General features: G+C 41.2%; 1 protein-coding gene across 3 annotated transcripts in view; it reads left to right on the top strand.

Moving 5' to 3' along the window:
- The window catches only part of NTNG1 (netrin G1), a 611,211-nt gene that overhangs the window by 38,987 nt on the left and 553,083 nt on the right, over positions 1–19,141 (top strand). For all 3 annotated transcript variants that reach the window (XM_033916096.1, XM_033916098.1, XM_033916097.1), the window contains exon 2: positions 5,194–5,886. In XM_033916096.1, coding sequence (XP_033771987.1) covers positions 5,641–5,886 — 246 coding nt within the window. In that variant the 5' untranslated portion in view covers positions 5,194–5,640. The remainder of the gene's footprint in view (positions 1–5,193; positions 5,887–19,141) is intronic.

Below are 19,141 nucleotides of genomic sequence, written 5' to 3'. Positions count from 1 at the left end.
CATGCATATTCATTGGGGAAATCCTGAAAACCCGACTGGCATACGGCTCTCGAGGACCGGAGTTCCCTACCCCTGTATTAGATCATTTAGACACTAGGGTTTTGGGCGACTGATAGTTTTTGTAACAAGAATAGAGTTTTTAAAAAGAAAAGAACAAAAGAAGCTTAAAGAACTTATGAATGATAGATTTTTAGATTAGCTTACAGAGTGTTTTAAAATGATGTGAGTGGGTAATCTCTGCTAGGCACGCCAGTGCTTTTTGGCGGTATTGAACCCTGGTGAACTCGTATAAAATCTTTCACACGAGTTCCCACTTACTGATGTAATACTCTGCATGCAACACTCTAGAAATATTTGTTTAAACGATTCAGTTAGCCCGAATCCCTATAAGTGTCTAGAGAATAGAGAGCAGGTCTCATTTTGCATTTTCAGGGGGTATGTGCAACATTTATGTGCTAAGGTTACAGAATACTGACAGTTACGTGTGCAGTTGTAATATTTAGGTGCAGACATTTATATCAGCTATTGACATGGTATAAATAGCCATGCCTAGACATTGATGCATAAATGCTGACTAATGCTAATATTCTATAATGGCAATTTCATGCTTAATTGCCTATATAGGATTCATGCTTAGCACGCAGCATAGGGCCTAACTTTTAGGTAACTGGTACTGAATTACTCTCTTCCCAATCAGTTTAACATGCATTAGCATAGGAATTAGCATGCTTTAAATCAATTAGGGAGTGTTTACAAAGTTTTAACACACATTGCATTTTTAAAATTAAAAATGATTCTGTCAAGTGAACTTAAGAAAGCATCTGAAAATCAGAAAGAATGGCCAATTGAACCAAACCTAAATCAAAAATGTTTGCCTTGTACTGATCCATATTAAATATATGTCTCCTCCTGCATGCTAACTTAATTTAGAAGAATTCACCCTATTAGATATCCAGTGGTATCCCTCTTCCCATCCCTCTCACCCGCAAGAAATATCAAGACAGTAAGAAAGCTGAAATGTAATATTTAATTCCATACTTGTAGCTTCTAATAACATTAGAGACAAAGTAGTGATTAATAAATTCAGTTTCATCTCCGACAATAGGGCTTAGAAAACAACCAACCAATATAGTATAGAGATGCAAAAGGAATTAAAAAAAAGACTTGAAAGGCCTGATAGAAACAAAGCCATTTGCTAGCAGTTCCAGATTGGATCATTGTTCCTGCTATCACTAGACTCATCTAAGCAAAGGTGCAAAGCTCTTGTATTGCTGATCATAGATTGTAGAAGCTCTGGTAACCCATAGGACCCCTGATGTCAGTTGTTAAACTAACAAAAGCTAAGAGAAGTGGGTCTCTAAGGTTTTATTGCAAGAGCTAGAAAGCATACACGAAAAGAGGCTATGATGCCTTTGTCATTGTAATAACTGTTGTTATGTTTGTTTGGTTTTTTTTTTTTTTTTTGGGGGGGGGGGTCCCCCAGACTTTGGTTTGTCCTTTAGAACTGTCCCTATAATGCCTTAAATGACAACTCATACCGAATCATGTTCTCAAGTTTTTCCTCACGTTGCCATTATGCTGACAACATCTGGGCCAATATTCAAAGCAAGTTATGAGTTCTTCAGATCCTGAAGTGGGTAGGATGCCGAGTTTTCTGGGCATAACCACTTATTCCAGGATTGTTCTTCATCCTGGTACTTTCTGCTTTTTCTTTTCTCTCCTCTGCCGGGGGCCTGTTTACTTTTTCTCTTTTGGAGAGCACTCATATTGTCTTCTTCTGCCCTTTCTTAGTTCTGGCTACCACACAGGTTTAGGGGGGGGGGGGGTTGGATTCCTGGGTTTTACACTTTTCTTCTATTATATGGTTGATCTGTTTCTCTTTGGGGATGGGTTTGCTGGGGTTTTTATAAACTACTAGCTGATGCCCCGGCGTTGCACGGGTATTTAATTATAGCAATAACACTGTAAATGGATTCAAATAAAGATACTTTATAGTGGTGAATGAAATTATTTTTTTACAGCTTAATAAAAAGTACAATATTCAAATTATAATGTGAAATATTTGACAAAATGAATACAATACAACTAACGCAAAACGTGATTATAAACAACATTTTTAGTTTCACCTCCTGGAGCAAGAACATATAAATTCTTGGGTGAACCCACCCTTGAGCAAGCAACATAGAGTTGTGGGCCGCGAGACCCCCAGAACATATCACCCCAGGTAGTGAGGGATCTGCATACCAAGTTTCGTTCAAATCGGTCAAGCCGTTTTTGAATTACTGTGAGAATGGCAGCTTTTTACATTTTTTCCATTGGCATGAATGGGTGAAATCTGATTTTCTGTTTGTAGCTCTGCCCACGTATGCAGGTGGGCCGCGAGACCCCCAGAACATATCACCCCAGGTAGTGAGGGATCTGCATACGAAGTTTCGTTCAAATCGGTCAAGCCGTTTTTGAATTACTGTGAGAATGGCAGCTTTTTACATTTTTTCCATTGACATGAATGGGTGAAATCTGATTTTCTGTTTGTAGCTCCGCCCACGTGTGCAGGTGGGCCGCGAGACCCCCAGAACATATCACCCCAGGTAGTGAGGGATCTGCATACCAAGTTTCGTTCAAATCGGTCAAGCCGTTTTTGAATTACTGTGAGAATGGCAGCTTTTTACATTTTTTCCATTGACATGAATGGGTGAAATCTGATTTTCTGTTTGTAGCTCCACCCACGTGTGCAGGTGGGCCGCGAGACCCCCAGAACATATCACCCCAGGTAATGAGGGATCTGCATACCAAGTTTCGTTCAAATCGGTCAAGCCGTTTTTGAATTACTGTGAGAATGGCAGCTTTTTACATTTTTTCCATTGACATGAATGGGTGAAATCTGATTTTCTGTTTGTAGCTCCACCCACGTGTGCAGGTGGGCCGCGAGACCCCCAGAACATATCACCCCAGGTAATGAGGGATCTGCATACCAAGTTTCGTTCAAATCGGTCAAGCCGTTTTTGAATTACTGTGAGAATGGCAGCTTTTTACATTTTTTCCATTGACATGAATGGGTGAAATCTGATTTTCTGTTTGTAGCTCCACCCACGTGTGCAGGTGGGCCGCGAGACCCCCAGAACATATCACCCCAGGTAATGAGGGATCTGCATACCAAGTTTCGTTCAAATCGGTCAAGCCGTTTTTGAATTACTGTGAGAATGGCAGCTTTTTACATTTTTTCCATTGACATGAATGGGTGAAATCTGATTTTCTGTTTGTAGCTCCACCCACGTGTGCAGGTGGGCCGCGAGACCCCCAGAACATATCACCCCAGGTAATGAGGGATCTGCATACCAAGTTTCGTTCAAATCGGTCAAGCCGTTTTTGAATTACTGTGAGAATGGCAGCTTTTTACATTTTTTCCATTGACATGAATGGGTGAAATCTGATTTTCTGTTTGTAGCTCCGCCCACGTGTGCAGGTGGGCCGCGAGACCCCCAGAACATATCACCCCAGGTAGTGAGGGATCTGCATACCAAGTTTCGTTCAAATCGGTCAAGCCGTTTTTGAATTACTGTGAGAATGGCAGCTTTTTACATTTTTTCCATTGACATGAATGGGTGAAATCTGATTTTATGTTTGTAGCTCCGCCCACGTGTGCAGGTGGGCCGCGAGACCCCCAGAACATATCACCCCAGGTAGTGAGGGATCTGCATACCAAGTTTCGTTCAAATCGGTCAAGCCGTTTTTGCGTGATCGCGGCACATACACACACACATACACACATACATACCTCCGATTTTATATATATATAGATTGTATTGTATTAGGCATACACTGACTTCTTGCACTCTGTATTTTGCTGTATTATTGCTTTGTATTACTCGCTTGCCTTGGCTGGGCGGATGTCCCTGTTCTGATGGAGTGTACTTGTTCTTTCTTGTTTCCGTTTGCTATTGGTTTTGCCTAATAAAGAAATATAATACAAAAAAAAAAAAAAATTAGCTTAATCTGTGCTGTTAATGAGCAATAATGAGCTCATAATCGATGCCTACCAGAAAGTGTGTGTGTGGTTATGGGCAGCTAGCGAGTGGATCTTGGGCATGTATTGCAGCTAGATAACGAAATTGGACTTAGGCGCCAATATTTGTGCCAAGAAAACCCCGGCATAAATAGGGGGCACCTAAGATTTTGACAGCTGCTTGCGTCTAAGTTCAATTTAGGTGCCGCTAGTTGCACTTTTCTAAATAGCACTTAGCTGAAGATAAATAGGCCACTATTCACCGTGTTCCTTGGCACCTATTTTTTAGGTGCCGTTTATAGAATTGGTGCCTCAGTGACGGACAGTCAACACAAACTTGCTTATCTTTATATTTTCAAACATTCTACAGATAGTGCCAAGCCGTTTAAATTACTAGATTTTTAAATTCAATTTTCTATACCGTTCTCCCAGGAGAGCTCAGAACGGTTTACATGAGTTTATTCAGGTACTCAAGCATTTTTCCCTGTCTGTCCCGGTGGGCTCACAATCTATCTAGTGTACCTGGGGCAATGGGGGGATTAAGTGACTTGCCCAGGGTCACAAGGAGCAGCGTGGGTTTGAACCCACAACCCCAGGGTGCTGAGGCTATAGTTTTAACCACTGCGCCACACTCTCCCTAGCCAGATATTGTCCATAGAATTAAAAGCCAGATTAGAGAGAAGAACAAAGGAAGCCACCAGAAATTATCAGTCTGGTGGCAATATTCAACTGCGAAATAGTTAAGATATCTATTTAATTTAGGCCTGATGAATAGGCCCACATTTAAATAGATGGTGCTGGCATAGTCATTACTGACTACAAATTTTCAGCACCACTACATGTATGGATAGCGACGTTGAACACACACATTAAACATCGGAGCCTGCGCTTAAGACAGTGACTGCATCGGCTCAGCATCGGTGCTTCCATTTTTAAGGAACAGAGAACAACGATTTCTTCCTCTCTGAGTTATACATGAGTTAGGTAAAGAATTGGACAAGAAAGCTTTTATGTGAACGGATTGAATGGATGTCTTGTTCTAGCACACCAAGTACCCCAGTAAGGGTTATCCATATTGTACTCATCCATTCCATCTCGTATCAAGCCACCAAAATGTCAACGCATCATACTTTTTATGTCTTGTATTGATTATAGGACAGTAACTCTACCTTTCTTATTGCTTCTAAAAGGGCGCTGGTGCCAGAAGAAAAAAAAAATGATTGATGGGGAAAAAGACACCAAATGCTAGAAGCTCGTCCTTTTGCTTCCAATACTGATGTATCAGCAAGCTCAAGACATCCCTAGTGAGTCGTGAACAGAGTGGATCACTCAGGTTATCATCGGCGCAACAGAAGACCCACTCCTTTGCTATATTTAATATCTGCTGCTGGACACTTTTTGGAAAGAGTTCTGATAGACGTAACATTTGGCAAAGAGCCAGCTGCAAGTGGCATTGAAGAACTGTCACTCGAATATGGTCAGCTTCCATCAGAGCCCTGTGTGTCCTAGTAGAATCACTGAATCTTAACATTCTCATGTGATTGTGGAGCCTGTGCTTTATGAAACTCTATACACCATATAAACAACTGCATTAAGGAACAATTGTTGTCATTAAGAAGACCTCAAAGGACTTAGAGATGCATTTATCAGGTTTGCTGTCACTTCACACCCTTTGGGTTACTGTGTCTTCATCAATGCAGCACTATGCGTCTGAGTATGGGCATTATGATGTGTGCAAGACTCTGATGAAATCGGACGAAGGGATTGTTTGGGAATACATGGCCTGTCAGCCTGAATCCAGAGACATGACCAAATACCTGAAAGTGAGATTGGAACCCCCTGAAAGTACCTGTGGAGAACCTCCTGAGATATTCTGTGCTATGGTAAGTAAAGTGTTTTCAATGCTTCATGCTGTCTTTTGTACACCGATGTTTTAACTCTTGAGCAAAGTGTTTGGAATTTACCATATTGATTCTTCGTTGTATGAATTTGCATGCACGTGGTCATGTGTGTTTACAAGGTCAACTGTAAGCAAGCACATCCCTGGAATAGCACATTTCCACTGGAAGAATTTTGGCTATTTTTTTGACAAGTAATAGACTGGGGATGCACATTCATTAGCATGCATTCAGTTTCTTAATATACCTTAAAATTTTAGGGGAGGGTAGTTATTAAGATGCATTAGGGTCATAATACATGTTATTTGCCCCTTAATGCATTAAATGGCAATAACTTGTGTTATACTACCATACTTAATATAAGTTACTATGAGATACATAACAGTGAGATGCAAAGCATACAAATGCATGTGAAATACTGCATTACTGTGCGTATCAGACAGCACAGCTCGCATTAAACAACATTAGTTGTGTTATTCCTGAAACAAATAACACAAATTAAACACTGACATTATTTTTCTTGTTCAAAACATTGGGCTGCTAAGATGCAGCCTGATTACTTCTAGGCTATGTCTTAAAGGGGCCAAAACAAAAGATGCTTACCCTTCTCTCTCTTAAATAAAACTCTGGCGGTCTAATGTAGGGCAGTCACTCCTGCCTAAGCTATCTCTGGATTCAAAATGGCATCTACTAGGATCTAGGCAGCCATATAGCCTACAACTAGAAATAATGGCTACCATTTTGAACTCTACCAGGGATTGCCCCTGCCTCTCTATAAAAGACTACCAGGGAGATTTAAGGTAGGCCCAGAGGAGCCTAGAGGGAAGAGCCTTCTTCAAAGGGAAAATCAGTGGGTGTGGCCTCTACGTGAAAAACCTCTCCATGGGGAAGGGACCTCTGGGGGTGGGGGGGGGGGGTTCTTGATGTCTTTGGGGATAGAGGAGGGTAGTACCTTATGTTCCAGCCCCTTTAAGAAATGCTCTCTGGAAGCATCAGGCAAAATAATTCTTTTACCACAGGTGTCACTAACCTGTGGTGGTATGTTGCCGCAGGTCGGTGACTTTCATGATAAATTAAGGTGTAGTGAAAGGCCAACTTGTCCTACTTGGCACACACATAAATTTATGAATTAAAATTTGCTAAATTGTTTACCTCATGCTAAAAAGTTCTAATGCAGGGGTTTCCAACCTTTTGGATTCACTGGGCCGCATTGGCCGAAAAAAAAATGTTTCTGGGACCGCACAAACTTTCAAACACTGCAGCAAGACACAGGAGGGAGCCGGCAAGATGGTAAACACCTGGGGGCAGCAGAGGAAAACACTGCATCACCCTTGACCGGGGCTGTACAAAATACTTCATGGGGCCGCATGCGGCCCTTGGGCCGCAGGTTGGACACCCCTGTTCTAATGCATGTTTTAAAAATGTTAAAATGGAGGCCTGGGTAAAAGCTTATAAAATGTTCATACAAGGGAAAAAAATCAGATTGGTTGGGGCAGCAGAAAACCTAGAGCCTGCCTAGGTGAGTCTGTCTCTCTCTTTTTATCTCTCTGTCTCTCTTTATCTTTGTATCTATCTCTCTCTCACAACACAAGCAAATGCATAATTAACTGTTAGACGTGGTTTATTACTTATTTCAAACAGTAAAAGTAAAAAAAAACTATATAAAGCTTGTTTTCTGTATAACTCTGCCAAAATCTGAGCAATTTCAATAAATGTTGGGGATATACCATCCTGATTAAATTTGCAATAAGCCTACTTGCATGTTGGCCAAATGGCTTCACAATACATGCAGATGCCATTTTGTTTTAAACAGTAACCATGGTTTTCAGTCATAAGGATCTGATCCTTATTAAAAATTTGTATCTGGAGAAAGGTTATAGTTCTCAAAGACTGGTGCTAGAGTTTCCATAAAAGAGGTGGAAGATGGCAAGCCTAGAATATATTTTGAAGAAATTGGGCGAAAAGGGCTCAATTGATAGGGCCCAATCAGTTCACACTGAAGAAAACATTGTGAAAGTTGAAGAACAAGGTAGTGAAGAGACATCGTTTAGGTGAGGTGACCAGTATGAGCGTAGTCGTAGTACAAATTTATTCAGGATGATAAATGCCAATTTTTATTTCTTTTTAATTGGAAAAGTTTTGACAGTTATGCAGAAAACAAACTTTACAATTTTTTTAATATTGTGTATACAGTCAAGTAAAAAAAAAGCACAATTGGCCTCCAAGAATAGGCTGCCATCCAAACTTTAATGAAGGATCCAAAGAGACAGAAAAGTAATCTGAAGCTTTGCAGCTTTGGTATTGCTGATTACTTATTTGTGAGCGTTTTTATGTTTACATTGATATTTGAAAGAACAGAAGATCTCACCCAGGCTGTATCACTGAAATTCACAACCCCTGAAGCAAGTGTTATGCTGAAACACAGCCTATGTTGGGTCTTTCATTAAAGTTTGGTTGCCAACTTGTTCTCCCATAGTGCTTCTTTTTGCTTGTTTGCTTGGCTTGGTTTTGGATCCCTATTTTTCTGTTTGCCTATATTTTGTATATAGCAACAATAGTACATGTAGCACTATATAGTGACTGACTGCTTCAGAGAAATAGCAAGTGTTTGAGGCATAAGAAGATAATGTGATCAATACATAATCATAGTGAGCACCTGCAGTGTGCCTATGAGCCAGTATTCTAATCGCTTTTCTAGATAATAACTTTGGTGAAATATTACAGGTCGATATTCAGCCCATAGAGGTTAGCAGCCTTAAGGGTTCAGACTAGTGCTGCCCGATTTTAGGAAAAAAATTTCGATTTGATTTGATTCAGCCTATTGAATTGGTTTTTCGAATTGATTTGATTCGATTTTCCTGCCCAATTGGGTGTTTTTTTCAAACATCCTGGTGGGTTTATTTTATACCCTCTTCACCCCCTTTTCCTTCTCCTAACCACACTGTCGCTGTGGTGTAAACAAAATAAACAAGCAAAAAAGACTTTTCTTCTTTCTGTTAAATCCTAGCTCACGTTTGCAGTCTAACACCAGCTCTGGCAGGATACACGTTTCAAATCTGACATATTGTAATCACAAAACAGAAAATAAAAGTAGTTTTTCTATCTTTTGTTGTCTGGTCATTATTCAAATCTTGTTGGTCCCTGGCTCTGGTTATCTTCCGATAACTTGCTTGCCAGGGTCTCCTTCTTTCTTCTTTCTCCGTGCTAACCATCCATCTTCTATCTCTGTCCTCCCCTTCCGTCCCCCAGAGGTCTGGCATCTTTCCTTTTTTTCATCTCCGTCCCCAGATCCACTTTTTCTTAACTACCCTTTCATCAAGCATCTCTTCCTCCTTCCCCAGCACCCCAGGGTCCATCATCTCTCCCTTTCTTTTCCCAACTACCCTCCTATCCAGTATCTCTATCCCCCCTCCACACCATCCCTTGTGTCCAACTTCTCTCCCTTTCTGTTCCTTCCCTCCATAAATCCCATTGTCCATTATCCCTCTTCCTCTCCTCTATTTTCAGACCCATTATTCTTCTCCCCCAAAGTCCGGCGTATGCACGTATCTTTGAACCCCCCCGTTCCTCCCTCCCTCTGTGTACTTTTACACCAGGGCCCCCTCCCCTGGCCTGTCCCCCCCTGAAGGCCTGCACCCCACCCCTAAAGGCCTGCCTGTCCCCCCGAAGGCCTGTCCCACCATCCCTGAAGGCCTGTACCAACATCCTTGAAGGCCTGTGCCACCATCCCTGAAGGCCTGTTTCCCCTTTGAAGGCCTGTCCTCCCCCATTGAAGGCCTGCATACCCCCCGAAGGCCTGCCTGCCTGTCCCCCCTGAAGGCCTGTCCCACCCCCCACCCTGAAGGCCTGCCTGCCTCTCCCCCCCTTGAAGATCTGCTCCCCCCTGAAGACCTGCACCTCCCCCTGAAGGACTGTCTCCCCCTTGAAGGCCTGCATGTCCCCCCCCTGAAGGCCTACACTCCAGCCAGCCTGTCTCCTCTGAAGGTCTGTGCCCCCCCAAAGTATTGCATCCCCCCCCCTCCTGGAAGGCCTGCATGTTCCCCCTGGCCTCCCGGAATCAATTTTCCTAATTTCAGCAGCCTGCAATAAGATTACTGGCGCTAGCGATCTTTGCAAGCTGCCATACGGCTTAGGAGTGTTTTCTCTTTGCTGCAGTCCCGCCCCTCCTCTGACATCAGAGAAGGGGCGGGACCGCGACAGAGAGAAGAGAGCTCCGAAGCCGTACGGCAGCTTGCAAAGATCGCTAGCGCCAGCAATCTTATTGCAGGCTGCTAAAATTAGGAGAATTGATTCCGGTAGGCCAGTGGGGAAGACGGACAGCACAGCAGCAGGAGGCTAGCTGGTAAGCCACTTCCCGACTGACACTCCCCACTCGCCCTCTAAAGCAGGAGCGGCAGGCCAGCAAGAGGCAGCGCTGCCGCTCCTGCTTTAGGTGAGAGGGTCAGTCAACGAATCGGGAGGCCGATTTTTTTTGTCCTTGTAAATCGATTCGAATCGATTCATCCGAAGTGAATCGGTTCGAATCGTGAATCGGGCAGCACTAGTGCAGACCATTGCTGGCATAATGTGACCTGAATAGTCAGTGCCAGGTCTAATCATTACACTGGCTTTGGATATCTGGGTCTTGATTGACTGCCGGCAGTTGTCATAACTTTATCCAGGCCCTTACCCAATTACAGTCTGAAAATCGCTACTACTTGGGCAAAATCCCATCTCCATCTAATAATAATGCTCCCAGACCATACCTGGCACTACCTGGATACTGCTATGGCAGGCTCCCCAAATTTTAATTGACATTATCTGGTCATGTGATGTTGAAAATCCAAGAATGACCCAGCCAGCAGGACTTAATTGTTTAGAAATCTCTCCTGCCTGGTAAATTGATTTTAAATATCAGCATTTTAGAGTTTAAACATGTCTGGTATTTTTTCACCACTTCTGTCACCCAGATGGGTGACACATGAAATGCAACACATTTGTGTGCACATACATATGTACCTGTGTATTAGTGATTATGGAATGCATTTATTTCTTGCACAAAGTGAGAAGATGGTGTGTGGAACATGAGTGACGTGCTCCTGGCCGATTCACACAGCTCTAGGACTTGACAATTTACTAATTAAGTAATCAGTGATGGCTGATTCCTACAGCATCAAGTGATCTGGTTTTCCATGCCAGGAGTAGGACTGAATTTGCAAAATCTCCTAGAAGAGAAAAGGAAATTTTAAATTTATTTTCCCTATAGTCTTTTCTTTATGGAATAGGTTCTAAATAAGTGTCCCTTTATAGACCTTCCCTCCATATGCATTACACAGTCTCTTTAGTTCACAATATAAAGATCATTTTAACATTGTCACTTTAATCAGGATGAGAATTTGTTGCCATTATAGAAGACTCCTGATAATTGTTCTGGTAGTTATGGTATCATTACATGCTCCTTAAATTTTTTTTTAGCATGTAAAAATAAATTACTAGTGTTTTTCCCTGAGACTAGAGAAGGCTGTTGTGGAAGGTGACACGCTGTATATAAGCATAGATCCTTAACTTAGGGAAAATCTTTCTGATGTGGTTTATGATTGGTGGTTTGGTTGGAGGCATATGCTGTGAAGTTTCATTCTGACAAAGCGCAGACATGGCTGGTTAGTCCATTTGCTTAATTCACGGTCATGAATTTGGCTTAGGCAACGAAATACTGTACCTATTAATCAAAGTGACATCTGCACAGCAAAAGATAGGGATAAAGAGAATTGCTATTCAGGATGTCAGCTTTGGAAATATCATTTTGTAAAGTTAAAACTGGCCATAAAGAGTGATTATTACTTTGTCTTTTTTGGGTGGGGGTTAGTTGTTTTGCCTTAAAGGTACCGCATGGAAGTCTTTTGGCTTAGCGTAAAATAAATACAGTATTCCCACATAAGTAAAATAAATGTATGCTAGCATTAACAGAAAAGAATAAGAACATATGCCGTTGAGGACTCAAGATATAGCAACATTGTACTGGTTATATAGGACCAAATTCAATAAATGGCGCTGAAAAAAATCCACGCAGAACACTGTTCTATAAACAATGATTTGAGCTTCCACAGGCTGTGTCCCGTATATGAACATTCAGTTGAGGATGGGATGGGGAGGGTTTCGATGGCTGGGATGGTTAAGATGGGCTGGAGTGAGTTTTGATGGAGGCTCCATTAGATGGAACCTAAGCCCGCTACTGGGTTTCTGGCCCAGGAATATCTAAGTAAATGGACCATTTAAACTAAATAATTAATTTATGGTTGGACAAACTGGATGGACCACTCGGGTCTTCATCTGCCGTCATTTACCATGTTACTATGTTTATTTTTAGAGTAGCACTCGGAGCCGATTTCTGCACAAGGATTGACACCAATTTAAACCTGGTGTACAGCTTGATACATAAGTTACAACAAACTCCAAAAACAGAATTGCCAAAGAACCTTATAAAGAGACCCACAAAAAGGTCAAAGGTTCCCAAGAGTGGTAGTGAAACAGGGTCCCCAGCAAAGGTTAAATCAATAACCAACACAATAATGTGTATAAGGTAAATAACTATCAGAATTTTACAAGACTTAGGTACCCTCAGTGCGAAGGGACAGTGACGGGAGCGTAGCCCCAACGCTTCACGCATCAAGGTGGCGCCGGGAAGGCGTACACCCCCACACCTTTTTGCCTTTTTGTGATACATAAGTTAGGCATGGATCGCTGGCATCTTTAGTGAACGCTCCAAACCCATCCAAGCCCCCTTTTGATTTGCATGCAGATCTTTACAGAATTGCATTTAGCAAGTTGCACGTGCAAATCCAAACGGTTGACAATTAATGCCAGTAATTGATTATTAGCACTCAATGATTGGCGCTAATGGGCTCATTACAGCTTGCTTCCTCTTTCACTCACCCTGGCGTGCACATTTCAGGATAGTGTGCAGTTTTCCAAATGTAGATTTGCATGCCATGTATAGAATCGGAGAGATAGTGCCACTGACTGAAACAGGATTTAGCAGTACAGAAAAGCAAAGATTGTTAAATACATCAGATACTACTTCCAGAAGGACAGTTACTGCCGCCCTTTGGCAGTGCAATTGCAGACTCACTGGGCACTGATTCCTGCGTCCCTGCTTTGCACAGCCCTGGCCAAATGCCCACGTAAGCAGAGTATAATTCTGGCATGCCCCTCTATACAGACAGCTGAAATGGCAATACAGAGCCATAATTTGCTTTTTAGGTTTAGACAAACTTGTCTGCCACATCCTAATGGAACACCCGGGTGACTTAACAATGGTAAAATTATCTGCAATTATCTCAAGCTCCCAGCTAATTTTCTAGATAGGTTAAACAGAAGCTTGGTAAGGAAGTCTACATACAGAGAAAGGCAAGCGCGTTTATACAATTTATGGCGTAGAAGTGCTGATGGCAGTGGAAATGTGAGCCCTTGAGTGCTGCTATAGATTTCATAGCCAATCAAAACTAAATTAGGAAACAAAGATTATTAAAAAGTCTTCTGTGCATGTAATTCTGGCATAATATTATGAGTTGGACATTAACTGTATCCCTTGGAGATTTTCAGCATCATTAGTGCAGCATGCCTTTAATTACAAGAAGGCTTGGATTACTAAAAAAATAGGCAAAATAACGTACTCTGTGGCGCTGTTAGGAACATGGTTATTATGTTTACTGAAATAATTAAAAGAAGGGGTATTATTTGTTTTCTGAATTAACATATAAGTTACGGTTTGAAATGAAAATGAATTTTATCCCAGTATCTTTATGCACACTCTATCAGCACTGAAGAAGTTCTGCTGTGGGGGAGACCTTCTAGATAAGGCAAAATAGGCGCTGAGATCTCCATGCCATAAGCTTTTATTTGCAGCTGCCCAGGGATTTGGTTCCTATTTGTAACACGCCCTTAGTCGCCACTCCCTCCACTGATTTAGTCTGTTTACAGCAAAAACAGTTTTGCATCCATGGCTTCTTCCAGATCCCATATTGTGGAATCTAACTTGGTGCCAGATGTAGACATCCATGGAGGGGGAAGGGGAGGGAGAGGGAGTTATTTTACCACAAGTCGTGCTATTTTTGCATAGGGTCTCCAAGGGACCTTGAGCGACAATAGCATGTCTTGTGGTAAAATAACCAGTCTTAACAGTAACTCACATTGATAACTTTCTCCTGAAATGACAATTGTATAACCTAGAGGCTCACTTTTGGGTGTATCTTATGTGTATTAGCATTTATTTAGAATATTAGCTTTTTTTTTTTTAGGTGCGTGGGCACACTTGCTTGCATACATGTTAGTATTACATGTATGTGTTCTGCAAATAATTGCTTAACTCATTTCAATTTTATTTAAAATTTGATATACCGCTTATCAAGTATCTAAGCGGTGTACTTAGTTAAAAAGTTAATATAAATAGGGGTACACAATATACATGTAGACCAGGGATCTCAAAATCCCTCCTTGAGGGCCGCAATCCAGTCGGGTTTTCTGGATTTCCCCAATGAATATGCATTGAAAGCAGTGCATGCTCATAGATCTCATGCATATTCATTGGGGAAATCCTGAAAACCCGACTGGATTGTGGCCCTCAAGGAGGGACTTTGAGACCCCTGATGTAGACAATCAACAAGACATACTTAAGATATAAAAGGGATGGGGATGAAATACATTAATCAATAGAAAAGTAATGCATTAAATGGGAAAAACAAATGGAGGGGTAATAAAATCTGAGAGGAAATAATTTAATAAAATGGTGAATGTAGATGTGGTTAAAGATCAACTGAATCTTTGAATAAGAAAGTTTTTAGATTGGATTTGAATTTATTTAAGTTTCCAAGTTTTATTTAAAATTTGATAAAACGCTTATATAAAATTTTCAAAGCGATGTACATCAATAAAAATACATAGGTAGAACATATAATTGACGGACTTTACACATGACAAAACTGAAACGAAGGGGAAATGGAAGGAACTACAATTTTTTAAAGAAAAAACAGGGAGTGGGAAATACATCAGGGATGGTGGTCACTGGTAATCAGAGTTAGTTAGAATTAGTGTTAGTTAACAATGAGATCTGAACAGAAGTTGTAGAGCTAATTTTAAATTAAGTTCCTAAAGCGTCATTAAAAAGGAAGCATTTCAGAGAACTCTTAAATTTATCTAGTATCGTTTTTTTCTCTTAGATGGATAGGTAGGTAATTCCATTGTTGGGGGGCTGTTACCGAAAAGATTTTGTTTTGCCTTTTATTTATAACATTCAAGGAGGGGATTGTAAGAAGATGCTGATTGGAGGATCTTAGAGTTCTAGAGGAAGTATGGGGAATAAGAAGCCTGTCCAGAAATACCAGTTGGTTTGACTGTTTAATTTTAAATGTTAAGAGAACTAGTTTATAAGATATTCTATGTTGAATTGGGAGCCAATGAGCGTTTAAAGAGGGTTCTTCATGAAGGTACGTGGGCATTGTGTTCCATAGTGGAACACAACCATGACAGAGCATGAGTGGGACATAAGCCACAAAAGTTAGTGTTTACCCTGAGCAGCTAATGATGAAACAGGGGATCCCTGTAGGGAAGTGGATATTATTATTTCTCTTGGAAGCTACCTGATCCTGGAGAGCTCTGGAATGGGATATACTAGAGTGAAGTGAACTGGACATAACAATCAAATCAGGCAAGCTAAAAAAATAATTATTCTACCATTATTGAAAAAGCAGACAATTCTACGAATAAATTGTACTCTATTGTTGTAGAACTGTTAGATAGGCTTCCTTCTCACATTAGATGTTCTTCTGTTTCTACTGATCCTTTAGCAACTTTTTTTTTTTTTTTTCAAATAAGATTAATAAGCTCTGCTCTTTCTCTTGTAATTGTCAGATGTTGTCTGATGAACCTGACTTTTCTCTTACAGATATGTGGCCAAGGTTTCAGAAGTCTCTTTGACTTCTTGTCCAAAGCTTATGGGACAATTTCTAAAATGATTTTCCCTTCGGATCTTGTTCCTTCTAGATAGATTGCTATTCTTCTACGTGGTTTACTGCCTCTTTTGCTTTCTATGGCTAATGATAGTTTTTCAGGTATTGTTCATTTGTGCTGGAAACCATGCTATTATTACTTCTGTTGTAAAAAATTATTATCTTGGTTTAGATCAGTGGTCTCAAACTCGGGGCCCAGGGACCACATGCGGCCCGCCAGGTCCTATTTTGAGGCCCTCGGTATGTTTCTCATAATCACAAAAGTAAAATAAATTAGTTTCTTGATCATCTGTTGGAGCTACAGCCTCAGCACCCTTGGGTTGTGGGTTCAAACCCCACGCTGCTCCTTGTGACCCTTGGCAAGTCACTCAGTCCTCCATAGCCCCAGGTACGTTAGATAGATTGTGAGTACACCGGGACAGAGAGAAAAATACTCAAGTACCTGATTGTAAAACCGCTTAGATAACCTTGATAGGCGATATATAGAAACATAATAAACTTGAAACTTTAGCTATAAATTACAGTATTATTACTAAAACTTAGCCAAAAGGAAAGATTTAGCAAGAGTTTTACCTCATGCAAAATTGTCATTTCTTTAATAAGACATTAACTATTTTTTTTAGGCCCTCCAAATAACCGACAAATCCAAAATGTGGCCCTGCAAAGGCTTTGAGTTTGAGACCACTGGTTTAGATGTTCCTTCCAACTATTGTCTGTTATCTAATCTTTGTTTCACATCAGAACTTACTGAGAAGTTAGTTCCATGTCAATTGAGTTTTTTGGGAAAAATGCTATACATTCTAAACATCTGGGTTTTGGCACAGTTTTAGTTCAGAAAAAATATTTACAGGAACAGAAAGGGCATTCAGTTAGGATAAGGCCTTAGCGGAGAGACTGAATGAATTCTTTGTTTCATTCTTTATGGAGGAAGATGTAAGAAATGGTTTTCAAGGGTGATGATGCAGAGGAACTAAAAGAAATCTCAATGAACCTGGAAGATATACTGGGCCAAATCGACAAATTAAAGAACTCAAAGCCGTAGTAGCAATTCTTCCATGGCAAATGCGCCAAAGCTCATTCCGTTCCTGTGGACTTCGGTGCATTTGCCACAGAAGAATCATTACTGTGGCTTTGTAAAAGGGCCCTTAAAAACCTGTCACTAAAATTGTATGTAATACCTAAAGAATGAAAAGTGGCCAACATACCACCGATTTTTTAAAAAAGCGTTCCGGGGTGATCTGGGAAATTACAAACCAGAAAGCCTGACTTCAGTGCCAGGCAAAATAGTGGAAACTATTATCTTAAATAATAAAATGCTAGCCCGCGCATGCGCACTCGTGACGCGTGTTCCCTGATCCCTTTTCTGTCGGGATGTGGCCGCACGAGTACGCATGCGCGCTTACTAGGTCACTGGCAGAAGACGAACCGTCACAGAGGGAATGAACGCGGAGTCCTGCCGTCCCTCAAACGTAAGTCTCCTCCTTTGCTCGACTCCGGCCTCTGCTCCTCACCAGTCCTGCCTTCGGTACTGTCCCTGTTAAACTGGCTGCCAATAACAAAGCCAGATGCCATGGGTTCTTCCCTTTTGCCAAATTGCTAAAGGCTCTGCCGGCCTCGATCCTGCACATCTCTGAAGTTACTTCCTGATTTTGAGGGGCGGGATCGAGACCGGCAAAGCCTATAGCGATTTAACAAGAGGGAAAGCCCCCGTGATATCTGGCTTCGTTATTGCCAGCCGGTTTAATGGGACCGAGACAGGACCGAAGGCAGGGCTGCTCACAATCCAGATGTACCGCTGGCTCATCACTCCCCCCTCCTTCCAGCGGCCGGCAAACAACATGGAGGACTGCTTCCGGGAGGAATCGGCTTCCAGCCTTATATGTCAGGCCTGACTCGCAACTCCATTGGAAGAAGCAAGGAGTAAAAGGTGATGGGCGGAGAGAGAGATGAGGTGTTGGAAGAAAGAGGGGAGAGGATATGCTGGATGGAGGGAGCAAGACAGATACTGGTTAGAAGACTGAAAATAAAGGGGGAAGAGAGCGAAAGAGAAGATGCTGGAAGGGAGGAGTTAGCAAAAAAAACAACAACAAAAAACTCCCCAAAAAACAAACAACTGGAGAAATAGAAGCAGATAGAGATGCAGAAAAATAAATGGAGGAAAACTGAAAGATAAGGTTAAAGTCAGAGATGGATGTAGGAGAGGAAGTGAAGTCAGGAATGAGAGAAGAGCCAGATAGACTGCAAACCCTGGTAAGAAAATTGAGAGAAGAGATAGAAATACAGAAAGCGGCTAAAGAGAGAGAAAAAGAAATAAAGACAGATACACACACACATATTCTAGCACCCGTTAATTTAACGGGCTATAAGACTAGTAAAGAATAAAATAATGAGGGGGTGCTGAAAAGTTCTCAGCCCAACCAAGAAGAGAATGACATGGATATGGTTCAATCAGTGATCTGAAACAATGTCAATATATAGAAATTTGTTTCTGCAAATTGGCACTTAATGAAATAAGATAACATTCTTTTCAGCTAAAGTGACAAAATAACACTCAGAATTTAGGAGCTTAGTTGGTTGGGCTGAGAACTTTTCAGCCCTTCCTCATATGGAACATTGAGATAAACACAGTTTACTGAGACAAAGTCAGTATGGGTTCAGCAAAGGAGTAAGTCTTGCCTCACCAATTTGCTTCATTTCTTTGAAGACATGAATAAACATGTGGATAAAGATGAGCCAGTTGATGCAGTGCATCTAGATTTTCAGAAAGCTTTTGACAAAGTTCCTCATAAGAGACTTCTGAGAAAATAAAGTCATAGGATAGGAGGCAATGTTTTGTTATGGGTTAAGAAATGGTTATTATATAGAAAACAGAGGGTAGGGTTAAATGGCCATTTTTATCAGTGTAGGAAGGTGATTAGTAGAGTGTCTCATAGGGTTATGGAATGGGACTGGTGTTTTATATATTTATAAATGACCTGGAATAACCAGTGAGGTAATTAAATTTGCAGATGACACAAAACTATTCAAATTTGTCAAAACATATGCAAACTGTAAATAATTGCAGGAAATATTTTTTTAACTCAAAGAATAATTAAGCTGTAGAACTCATTGCCAGAGGATGTGATGACAGCGGTTAACATACATGGGTTTAAAAAAAGGTTTGGACAAGTTCCTGGAGGAAAAGCCCATAATCTGCTATTGAGACTATAGAAGAAGCTACTGCTTGCCCTGGGATTGGTAGCATGGAATATTGCTAT

The sequence above is a fragment of the Geotrypetes seraphini genome, chromosome 12, assembly GCF_902459505.1.
Source record: "Geotrypetes seraphini chromosome 12, aGeoSer1.1, whole genome shotgun sequence".
NCBI lineage: Eukaryota > Metazoa > Chordata > Amphibia > Gymnophiona > Dermophiidae > Geotrypetes > Geotrypetes seraphini.
Note: the sequence above shows the minus strand (reverse complement) of the source record. Positions and strands in the feature narration are given on the sequence as shown.